We start from the raw sequence: 12,475 nt of genomic DNA, 5'->3' as shown, positions 1-12,475 counted from the left end.
TGTCAAAGCTGGCAGAAAGCGGGTAATTATAGGCCAGTGAGCTTAACTTCGGTAGTAGGGAAGATGCTGGAATCTATCATCAAGGAAGAAATAGCGAGGCATCTGGATGGAAATTGTCCCATTGGGCAGACGCAGCATGGGTTCATAAATGACAGGTCGTGCCTAGCTAATTTAGTGGAATTTTTTGAGGACGTTACCAGTGCGGTAGATAACAGGGAGCCAATGGATGTGGTATATCTGGATTTCCAGAAAGCCTTTGACAAGGTGCCACACAAGTTTGCTGCATAAGATAAAGATGCATGGCATTAAGGGGAAAGTAGTAGCATGGATAGAGGATTGGTTAATTAATAGAAAGCAAAGAGTAGGGATTAATGGGTGTTTCTCTGGTTGGCAATTAGTAGCTAGTGGTGTCCCTTGGGGATCAGTGTTCGGCCCACAATTGTTCACAATTTACATAGATGATTTGGAGTTGGGGACCAAGGGCAATGTGTCCAAGTTTGCAGACGACACTAAGATGAGTGGTAAAGCAAAAAGTGTAGAGGATACTGGAAGTCTGCAGAGGGATTTGGATAGGCTAAGTGAATGGGCTAGGGTCTGGCAGATGGAATACAATGTTGACAAATGTGAGGTTATCCATTTTGGTAGGAATAACAGCAAAAGGGATTAGTATTTAAATGATAAAATATTAAAACATGCTGCTGTGCAGAGAAACCTGGGTGTGCTCGTGCATGAGTCGCAGAAAGTTGGTTTATAGGTGCAACAGGTGATTAAGAAGGCAAATGGAATTTTGTCCTTCATTGCTAGAGGGGTGGAGTTTAAGACTAGGGAGGTTATGCTGCAATTGTATAAGGTGTTAGTGAGGCCACACCTGGAGTATTGTGTTCAGTTTTGGTCTCCTTACTTGAGAAAGGACGTACTGGCACTGGAGGGTGTGCAGAGGAGATTCATTAGGTCAATCCCAGAGCTGAAGGGGTTCGATTACGAGGAGAGGTTGAGTAGACTGGGACTGTACTCGTTGGAATTTAGAAGGATGAGGGGGATCTTATTGAAACATATAAAATTATGAAGGGAATAGATAGGATAGATGCGGGCAGGTTGTTTCCACTGGTGGGTGAAAGCAGAACTTAGGGGGCATAGCCTGAAAATAAGGGGAAGTAGATTTAGGATTGAGTTTAGGAGGACCTTCTTCACCCAAAGGGTTGTGAATCTATGGAATTCCTTGCCCAGTGAAGCAGTAGAGGCTCCTTCATTAAATGTTTTTAAGAGAAAGATAGTTTTTTGAAGAATAAAGGGATTAAGGGTTATGGTGTTCGGGTCGGAAAGTGGAGCTGAGTCCACAAAAGATCAGCCATGATCTCATTGAATGGTGGAGCAGGCTCGAGGGGCCAGATGGCCTACTTCTGCTCCTTGTTCTTATGTTCTTTTCAGTTGCCCTCTGTATTCACCTGTGACCAAAAGTGAATAATGTGCTCGGCTTCATTGTTTGGACATTTAAAAAATATTTTTAAAATCCTTACCTTTACAAGGTCTTGGTGAAGTTATGCGTGGGACAATATCTGGTTTTGATTCCCTCGCGGTGTGTAAATATTGAGTCCCAGCGGAGGGCCAGCCGCCTATCAGGCCAGTAGAGATCTGGGTCGCATTATTAAGGAAAAGTATAGGTTTCCAGGGAATCTATTGAAGAAATAAATATTATTAAAGGTTTAGTTTCTGTCCATTTGAATAGGTTATTTGAGCTAGAGAGCAGATCACATTTGTTTGTACTCACCAGCTTCAGGTGACAATGACATTATGAGCTCTGTGCTGGAGAAGCCCTTCAGTGAATACTGCCCTTCAGTAAAGTTGCAACAGGGTGGAAATCGTGGAGACATGGGGACAGGGTTGAAGAGGCTACCTTTGGGAGTGAACTGAAAGACTGAAGGATGGGCAGGTGTAGTATATTAATCAATGGCTTGCGGCATGGTAGTGCAGTGGTTAGCACTGTTGCTTCACAGCGCCAGGGTCCCAGGTTCGATTCCCGGCTTGAGTCATTGTCTGTGCGGAGTCTGCACATTCTCTCCATGTCTACGTGGGTTTCCTCTGGGTGCTCGGGTTTCCTCCCACAAGTCCCAAAAAACATGCTGTTAGGTGAATTGGACATTCTGAATTCTCCCACTGTGTACCCGAACAGATGCCAGAATGTGGCAACTAGGGGATTTTCACAGTAACTTCATTGCAGTGTTAATGTAAGCTTACTTGTGACAATAATAAAGATTATTATTATTACAATGTTCCCTGCCTTGTAAACAGGAAAGCTCACATTGGTAAGCCTAAGGCAGGTTTCAGCACGGAGCTTTTAAAACCTTTCTCGCAATCTCAGCATGTGATTGGAAAAAGAGAAATGCTCTGACTGTGTTCCCCAGGAATCAGAAACATGGAGGTCCAACAAAGCCATCCAAAACCAGCTCAGCAGCTTCCAATTCAAATGCTTGTGACAACTCTTTCATATCAAATGGTTTAACAAAGTGACAGATCAAAGTGTACAACGAAGAGAAATGGTGTCCCCATCGACTAAATTGGTGAGAAAACATGGACCTACATTGATCATATTCTAAGAATGCTCACACAAGGATCCAAAAACAGATGGGGAAATAAAAGCCACAGGGGAAAATGCTGCTGGTCAAACGCAAGGATCCACAGATCACAGTAATAATAGATGCAGATGAAGTGCACAATTGGGAAGCAATGGCGCAAGACAGAATTCAATGATTTGATTGAATACCATTTTACACTGCTCAATTGCACAAAAATAATAGGTTTTAATAAGGATTGTTGGTTTCGCAAAAATAGTATTCCAGGAAGTAAGTGTGATCGTTTCAAGACTGCATTGATAAATGAAAAATATTTAATGTGTACACGTATATGTATGTATTATTTTTGTTCTTAAAGGGATATGTGCCTCGCTGGCTAAGCCAGCATTTTTATTGCCCATCCCTAATTGCCTTTGAGAGTGGTGACAAACTGCCTTGAACCGCAGTGGTGTATGTGTAGATATACCCAGAGTGCTGTTAGGAAGGGTGTCCCAAGACTTTGACCCAGTGACCCGCAAAAAAATGGTGATAGAGTTCCAAGTCAGGTTGGTGTGTGGCTTGGAGTGGTCTTACCATGAATCTGCTGCCCTTGACTTTCTGGGTGACAATGGTCATGGGTTTGGAAAGTGTGTCAAAGGAGACTTTGTGAGTTCCTGCAGTGCATCTTGTAGATGGTACACACTGCTGCCACTGTGCGTTGGTGTTGGAGGTAGCAGATGTTGAAGCTGGTGGTTAGGATGCCAATCAACAGACTGTTTTTATCCTGGTGGTTTTGAGCTTCTTGAGTGTTATGGGGGCTGCATTCATCCAGGCAAGTGCAAAGTATTTCATCACACCCCTGACTTGTGCTTTGGGGAGTCAGGAGATGAGTTACTCTTTGCAGAATTCCCAGCCTCTGACCTGCTCTACAGCCACAACATTTATATGGCTAGTCCAGTTCAGTTTTTGGTCAGTGGTAACCTCCAGGATGTTGATAGTGGGGTAATTCAGCAATGGTAATGCCATTGAATGTCCAGGGAAGATGATTAGATTTCTCTTGATGTGGAGATGCCGGCGTTGGACTGGGGTGAGCACAGTACGAAGTCTTACAACACCAGGATAAAGTCCAACAGGTTTGTTCCTCAGGTGAGGAAGGAGCAGCGCTCCGAAAGCTAGTGACATCGAAACAAACCTGTTGGACTTTAACCTGGTGTTGTAAGACTACGTACTAGATTTCTCTTGTTAGAGGTGGTCATTGTCTGGCACAAATGTTACTTACCAGTTATCAGCCCAAGCTAAAAATTCAATTCTAGTTGGAACAGAAATTAATGGAATTAATGTCTGTGTCAATGCATTGAGAATTTTAGGGCAATTGAAACCATGTCAATCAATTATTTTGTTTCTTTTTTTAACATAAATTGAGAGTACCCAATTCTTTTTTTCCCAATTAAGGGCAATTTAACGTGGTCAATTCACCTATCCTGCACAGCTTTTTGGATTTGGATTTTGTTTAGTGTCACGTGTACCGAGGTACAGTGAAAAGTATTTTTCTGCAAACAGCTCAACAGATCATTAAGCACATGAAAAGAAATTAAAATAAAAGAAATACATAATAGGGCAGCACAAGGTACACAATGTAACTACATAAACACCGGCATTGGGTTGTGGGGGTGAGACCCATGCAAACATGGCGAGAATGTGTAAACTCCACACGGACAGTGACCCGGGGCCGGGATCGAACCCGATCCTCAGCGCCGTGAGGTAGCAGTGCTAACCACTGCACCACCATGCCGCCCCTTATTCATTTTGTTTCAAGGAGCAATTTCATTTGAGTCAATCATCTACTTTTCAGCAGTCAATTTTACCTTACATTGGAAATGTAGCAAAATGAAACTTATGTTTGTGATTTTTTTTTTAATGTTTGTGTTTCACCTTAAATGTGCCTCCATGAGACTCATGCAGACTTTTCTCAGCCCTATCCTTTTCTCTACCATTCTGTTTGAAATTAGATCGTAACCTATTTTGAAGTGCAACTGCTATCCAATTCGTGCCATTCATGTAATTGTTCTAGCTTTAATCATCCTGCTTGTCTTTCCGTAGCTCGTTATTCTACCAGGAAACATATTTCTATTCATGATTTGGATCACACTGGAGCAACAAAAAGTGACAGAGCTGGAATTAACAAATTGAAGATTGAGATGAAGCAGGTGAGCAGCACACTTATCTGATATATAACCTGTATATTTGTGCGACTTCCGGTTGCGGTGATGCCTTGCTAGCCGCACGTTTCGGCGGCTCCAGCTCCGACGGACCTTCGGGCTCTTTTAAGAGCCCCAACGGGGAATTTCTGGGCGATGCAACCCGGTGTGGGGTGAGTGAGTAGGGTGTCAGTGTGTCTCTTCCCCCCCCCCCAAACGAAGGAGGAAAATACCGTCGGCGGCGGCTGCAGCGCGAGGAATCGTCGACCAAAGGGACAGAAAGAGAGAAGCACAAGATGGCGGCGGAGAAAGCTCGGGCGACATGGGGGCCCCAGCAAGACGAATTTTTGAGACGGTGTGTGGAGCTACTAAAGAGGGAGGTGCTGACCCCGATGCTGCAGGCAATTGAGGGGCTCAAGGAGGCACAAAGGACCCAGGAGACAGAGCTCCGCGTGGTGGAGCAGAAGGTGACGGATAATGAGGACGAGATCCTGGGCCTGGCGGTCAAAACACAGACGCACGAGGCACTTCATAAAAAGTGTATTGAAAGGATCGAGGCCCTAGAAAACAGAGCGCGAAGGAAGAACCTTCGGATACTGGGTCTCCCTGAGGGAGTGGAAGGAGCGGACTGTGGAGCTTATGCAAGTACGATGCTGAGCTCATCGATGGGTGCTGAGGCCCCTGCGGGCCCCTTGGAGTTGGAGTGGGCACATCGGATCCCGGCAAGAAGACCAAAAGCGGGAGAACCACCCAGGGCGACAATCGGGCGATTTCACCGCCTTAAAGATAGAGAAGAGGTCCTGAGATGGGCTAAAAAGGTGCGGAGTAGCAGATGGGAGAATGCAGTGGTACGGGTGTACCAGGATTGGAGTGCAGAGGTGGCGAGCAGGAGGGCGAGTTTTAACCGAGCCAAGGAGGTGTTGCACAAAAAGAAGGTGAAGTTCGGGATGCTGCAGCCGGCAAGACTATGGGTCACGTACCAGGAGAGACACCATTATTTCAAGACGGGGGAGGAAGCATGGACCTTTGTTAAAGAGAAGAAATTGGATCTGAACTGAGGGACTGATACTGCAGGGAATGTTATTGTTAATGTTATGGTTGATGTAAATAGAGAAGTAAATTGGGATGGGGGGAGACACTAGGAAATGTGGGCGCCGGTGAGGGGGGAAAGACGGGACACAGGCGGAGAATGAGGAATGGGAGGGGGAGGGGAAAGGGAGCTGCGCCACAAGAGGCGGGTCAGACAAAGGGATGTTCCCGCGCCAGAAAGAGTATGGCGGGAAGATAGGCGCAAGGCGGATGGGAGTTCCCCACACGGGGGGTCAAGGAGTGAGCAGGAGTAGCCGGGGTCAGTTGAAGTCCGCTGACTTACGGAAGTAATATGGGGGGAGCAATCACGCTAGAAAGGGATCTAGCGGGGGGGAGGGGGGAGAACAACTGGGTTGCTGCTGCGGAAATCCAAAAGGAAATGGCTAAAGAGTGGGTGGACGGGGATGGAATGCGACGCTGGGGGAGCGAGTGGGAGCGCGGAGGCGGGATATGGGACTGGCCTAGAGAAGGTAATGGCTAGTCAACACGGGAGGGGGGGCAGGTAGCCCCCTAGTGAGGCTGATCACGTGGAACGTAAGAGGCCTGAACGGACCGATTAAAAGGGCCCGAGTGCTCGCCCATTTGAAAGGACTAAGGGCAGACGTGGCTATGCTCCAAGAGACGCACCTGAAGGTGGCGGATCAAGTTAGGTTAAGGAAAGGATGGGTGGGGCAGGTGTTCCACTCAGGACTAGACGCAAAGAATAGAGGGGTGGCCATATTGGTGGGGAAACGGGTAGCATTTGCAGCAAAGAACATCGTAGCAGATAGCGAAGGTAGATATGTAATGGTGAGTGGCAGGCTGGAGGGAATGGAGGTCATGTTGGTTAATGTATATGCCCCGAATTGGGACGATGCGGGATTTATGAGACGGATGCTGGGGCGTATACTGGACCTGGAGGTAGGAAACTTGATATTAGGAGGGGACTTTAATACGGTGCTGGACCCGGGGCTAGATAGATCCAGCTCAAAGACCGGAAGAAGGCCGGCAGCGGCCAAGGTGCTTAAGGGGTTTATGGACCAAATGGGGGGAGTGGATCCATGGCGATTTCTTAGACCAAGGGCTAGGGAGTTCTCCTTCTTCTCCCATGTCCATAAAGTGTACTCCCGGATAGATTTTTTTTGTTTTGGGAAGGTCGTTGATCTCTAGGGTGGAAGAAGCTGAGTATTCAGCCATAGCGGTTTCGGACCATGCCCCACACTGGGTGGACCTGGAACTAGGAGAGGAAAGGGAGCAGAGAGCACTCTGGCGATTAGATGTGGGATTGATGGCGGACGAGGGAGTGTGGGGAAGAGTGAGGGGGTGTATCGAGAGATACCTGGAGGTCAATGACGACGGCGAGGTCCCTGTGGGAGTGGTATGGGAAGCACTAAAAGCGGTGGTCAGAGGAGAGTTGATCTCCATTGGGGCCCACAAAGGGAAAACAGTGGCCAAGGAAAGGGAAAGATTACTGGGGGAGATTTTAAGGGTGGATAGGGAATTGGCAGAGACCCCGGAGGAGGGACTGTACTGGGAGAGGAGACGACTCCAGACGGAGTTTGGCCTCCTGACCACCAGAAAGGCGGAGGTGCTGTGGAGGAAGGCACAGGGGAGGAGGTATGAATATGGGGAAAAGGCTAGTCGCCTGCTGGCTCATCAGTTGCGAAAGAGGACAACGGCGAGGGAGATAGGGGGAATTAGAGACGAAAAGGGAGCCACGGTGCAAAGAGCAGGGAAGATAAATGAGGTGTTCAAGACCTTTTATGAATGACTGTATAGGTCCCAACCCCCAGAGGGAGAGGAGGGGATGCGGCAGTTCCTGGATCAATTGAGGTTCCCGAGGGTGGAGGAGCAGGAGGTGGAAGGCCTGGAGGCACCGATTGGGGTGGACGAGGTTATTAAGGGGCTGGGGAGCATGGAAGCAGGGAAGGCTCCGGGACCAGACGGTTTCCCGGTGGAATTTTACAGAAAATATGTGGACTTGTTGGCCCCGTTGTTGGTGAGGACGTTCAATGAGGCCAGGGAAGGAGGGACTTTACCCCCGACAATGTCGGAGGCGACGATATCGCTAATTCTGAAGAGGGATAAAGATCCGTTGCAGTGCGGGTCCTATAGACCTATTTAATTATTGAATGTGGACGCCAAATTGCTGGCAAAGGTACTGGCATCGAGGATAGAGGACTGTGTCCCGGGGGTAGTGCACGAAGACCAGACAGGGTTCGTAAAAGGGAGACAACTGAATGTTAACGTGCGACGACTGTTAGGGGTGATGATGATGCCCCCAGTGGAGGGGGAGGCAGAGATAGTGGCGGCAATGGATGCAGAGAAGGCATTTGATAGGGTGGAGTGGGAATATTTATGGGAGGTGTTAAGGAGGTTTGGGTTCGGGAACGGGTTTATTAGCTGGGTCAAACTTCTTTATGGGGCCCCATCGGCAAGTGTAGTCACGGGTCGACAAAGATCGGAGTATTTCCGATTATATAGGGGAACAAGACGGGGATGCCCGCTGTCTCCACTGTTGTTCGCGTTGGCAATTGAACCTTTGGCCATGGCGTTGAGAGACTCCAGGAAATGGAGAGGGGTGATTAGAGGGGGAGAAGAACACCGAGTCTCGCTATACACGGATGACCTATTGTTGTACGTGTCGGACCCAGCGGGGGGGATGATAGAGGTTATGTGGATGTTGAGGGAGTTCGGGGATTTCTCGGGGTATAGGCTCAACATGGGGAAGAGTGAACTATTTGTGATAAACCCAGGGGACCAGAGTAGAGAGATAGAAGGCCTGCCTCTAAGGAAAGTGGAAAGAAACTTCCGATACCTGGGGATTCAGATCGCTAGGAGCTGGGGAACCTTGCACAGACTTAATCTGACATGACTGGTAGAACAAATGGAGGAGGACTTCAAGAGGTGGGACATGCAGCCTCTGTCGCTGGCGGGCAGAGTGCAGGCAATTAAGATGATGGTCCTCCCGAGGTTCTTATTTGTATTTCAATGTCTCCCTATACTAATCACTAAGACCTGTTTCAACAAAATAGACAGGAGCATCACGAGCTTCGTGTGGGCAGGGAAAGTCCCGAGAGTAAGGAGGGGGTTCCTACAGCGTAGCAGGGACAGAGGAGGATTGGCGCTACCGAATTTGGGCGATAACTATTGGGCCGCCAATGTGGCGATGATACGTAAATGGATGATGGAGGGAGAGGGAGCGGCGTGGAAAAGACTGGAGAGAAAATCCTGTAAAGGGACGAGCTTAGAGGCGCTGGTGACGGCGCCGCTACCGATCTCACCTAAAAAGTTTACCACGAACCCGGTGGTGGCGGCAACATTGAATATCTGGGGACAGTGGAGGCGACAGAGAGGGGTGCAGGGAGCCCTGGTGGGGTCCCCAATCAGGAACAACCATAGGTTTGCCCCAGGAAGAATAGATGGAGGATTTCAGAGCTGGCACCAGTGGGAGTTAGGAGGGTGGGAGATTTATTTATAGATGGGACGTTTGCGAGCTTGGGAGCATTGGAGGAAAAGTATAAGTTACCTCGGGGAAACTTCCTTAGATATATGTAGGTGAGGGCGTTCACTAGACAACAGGTGAGGGAATTTCCGCTGCTCCCGGTACAGGGGATTCAGGACAGAGTGCTTTCGGGGGTGTGGGTCGGAGAGGGCAAGGTGTCAGAGATATACCGAGAGATGAGGGAAGAGGGGGAGGAGTTAGTGGGCGAACTAAAAGGAAAGTGGGAAGAGGAGCTAGGGGAGGAGATAGAGGAAAGTATGTGGGCTGATGCCCTAAGCAGGGTAAACTCCTCTTCCTCATGCGCCAGGCTTAGCCTGATTCAATTCAAGGTGCTACATAGAGCACACATAACGGGAGAAAGATTGAGCAGGTTCTTCGGAGTGGAGAACAAGTGTGGGAGGTGCAGCGGAAGCCCAAACCACGCACATATGTTTTGGTCGTGCCCGGCACTGGAGGCGTATTGGAAGGGAGTGACGGGAGTGATCTCTAAAGTGGTGAAGGCCCGGGTCAAACCAGGCTGGGGGCTTGCTCTATTTGGAGTTGCGGATGAGCCGGGAGTGCCGGAGGCGAAAGAGGCCGACATTGTGGCCTTTGCGTCCCTAGTAGCCCGGCGTAGGATTCTACTCATGTGGAAGGAGGCGAAACCCCCCGGACTGGAGGCCTGGGTAAACTATATGGCGGGGTTCATTAAACTGGAGCGGATAAAGTTTGCCCTGAGAGGATCGGCTCAAGGGTTCACCAGGCGGTGGCAGCCATTCCTCGACTACCTAGAGGAACGTTAGTGGGAAGACAGATGACCTGCAGCAGCAACCCAGGGGGGAGGGGGGGGTGGAGGTTTTAGTTCATGTTAAATGATTATGTTGTTTAGTTATTTGTTTATTGTTAAAATTTCTTTACTGTTATGTTTGCTCAGTAAGGGGAAAAAAAATTTGTTTGAAAAAATTTCAATAAAATATATTTATTTAAAAAAAACCTGTATATTTGTAGAAATATTTCTAATTGCTGTTAAAGAATAAAAATGATACGTTGTGCAGTGTTAAGTAGATCATTTTCAGCCCTGGTATGTGTTCAATTAGCCAATTGTAATCGCAGTGCACTGCATTGGCACCCCTGGGCTGAAAGTTCAAATTTGCCAGATGCAGCACCTGCCCATATCTCTTGTTGGAAAATGCATTTGTCCAAACCAAGCAAGGAAAGAATCCAATTTTTTGCCGGTAATCACAGAGGCCAGGCAGAACCTGTGGAACCCTACTCAGAATTTTGTAGTAGGGATAATAGCACAGCCATCAGCACTCCGTTATTGTGGTCGTAGGTGGACAGCAACATGTGGAATTAAAAATGGAAAGCATTCTGCAGGGAAACATATTTATATTCATGATGCAGATCACACAGGAGTTACAAAAATTTAGAGCTAGAATCATGGACGTCCCTGACTCCCTTCCAATGTCTGCCACAAGTTTAACTACAGTACTTTGCAGAGAGACTCCTCATTAAACTACATTGCATTTTGCTACTTACTAGCCTTCAACAAAATTTCCCAGTAAAATGTTAGCACTTATTCATTCAAGTGTAAATTAATTTTTAACACTGTTACAGGAGGACGATATTAGGAAATTGGGTCCAGAAATGGGATCGACGATGTAGTAGGCAATTTAGGCGTTGATAGACTGAGGGGAAAAACTGCTAACATGGAGTCAGATGGATATACCCACTGTACCCACACCTGGCCTGAGTTACATTGTCGCATTCAGACTTCAACTTGTTGGTGGGAGTACGCAGGATGCCTCTGTTCAGCCAGGGTGATTCACTCAAGATCCATTGTCCTCTGGGACACTCTTGTTTGACCAGCCATTAGCCCATTACAGAGTCTGATGGCCTAGTTTGTCTGTAAATGGGAGGTTTGTTGCATATCAATAGCATACTTCTGGGCAGCACGGTGGCGCAGTGGTTAGCATTGCTGCTTCAAGGCGCCGAGGTCCCTGGTTCGACCCTGGCCCTGGGTCACTGTCCGGGTCGAGTTTGCACATTCTCCCCGTGATTGCGTGTATTTCACCCCATCAACCCAAAAATGTGCAGGGTAGGTGGATTGGCCACGCTAAATTGCTCCTTAATTGGAAAAAAATGAATTGGGTACTCTAAATTTATTTTTATTAAAATAGCATAGTTCTGTTCCTTTATGTGAACGAGAGTGGGAAATCAAACAGCCAAGATAACGATGATGATTTGAAGTCTGGACACCCCAGGAGTTAATTTGAGGGGCTGGACGGAGCTCAGAGAGAGAGAAAGAATCTTGCTTCGTAAATGCAAGTATCACCTTTGCCTGCCTGTGTAAGTGAAATGAGAGTTGTATATTCCTATGAAGTACTGTTTAATGGAAATTTGGGTGTTAATGTTAAGAAATTACATGTTTTAAGTCCCACTCCAGGGCCTCAAGCGCATAAAAAGCTGGGTTGACCCTCCAGTGCAGTTGTGAGGGAGCAATGCACAATTAGAGGTGCCATCTCTCAGATGAGACATCGAGCCGAGGTCCCATAAACCTGTTCGGGTGGGTGTAAAAGACCCCTTGGCACCATTTTGAAGAAGAGCAGGCAAGATCTCCTTGGAGTCGCTCTGTCCAATATTTATCCCTCAATCAACATCACTAAAGAAATCAATTTCATCTGCCGGTTATCACATTGTTGCCACCATACTCACTCGGAAATGTTGGCGACATATGGATGTTGGTTCATGAAGCTGACACGACCGAAGCAGAAAAGACTGAGGCTGCCATCTCCCCCCTGACAACCTGTCATGAAGCCCCGCCAGGCCAATCGGCCTCTGCATGTTGGAAATCCAATAGGGAGAAAACGGTGGTGGCCGGCAGCAGCTCAAACCCCCTCTGAGAAAAAAAATAAAATGATACGGTTTTTAATTTCTGCCAGGGTATTTCTTTGATTTCATATTTTATTGAAAGCGGATACAGCATTCGTAGCTGTTGCAAATTATTGATTGGATTGGATTGGATTTGTTTATTGTCATGTGTACCGAGGTACAGTGAAAAGTATTTTTCTGCGAGCACCTCAACAGATCATTAAGTACATGAAAAGAAAATACATAATAGGGCAATACAAGGTACACAATGTAAATACATAGGCACCGGCATCGGGTGAAGCATA

At 47.5% G+C, this 12,475-nt stretch overlaps 1 protein-coding gene across 1 annotated transcript in view; it reads left to right on the top strand.

Moving 5' to 3' along the window:
* phka1a (phosphorylase kinase, alpha 1a (muscle)) overlaps positions 1-12,475 on the top strand; it is a 252,415-nt gene that overhangs the window by 195,937 nt on the left and 44,003 nt on the right. The window contains exon 27 of the mRNA XM_072505235.1: positions 4,650-4,756. Within this exon, the coding sequence (XP_072361336.1) occupies positions 4,650-4,756 (107 nt within the window). The remainder of the gene's footprint in view (positions 1-4,649; positions 4,757-12,475) is intronic.

The sequence above is a fragment of the Scyliorhinus torazame genome, chromosome 5 (assembly GCF_047496885.1).
Source record: "Scyliorhinus torazame isolate Kashiwa2021f chromosome 5, sScyTor2.1, whole genome shotgun sequence".
Taxonomy (NCBI): domain Eukaryota; kingdom Metazoa; phylum Chordata; class Chondrichthyes; order Carcharhiniformes; family Scyliorhinidae; genus Scyliorhinus; species Scyliorhinus torazame.
This window is presented reverse-complemented; position numbering and strand designations above follow the sequence as displayed.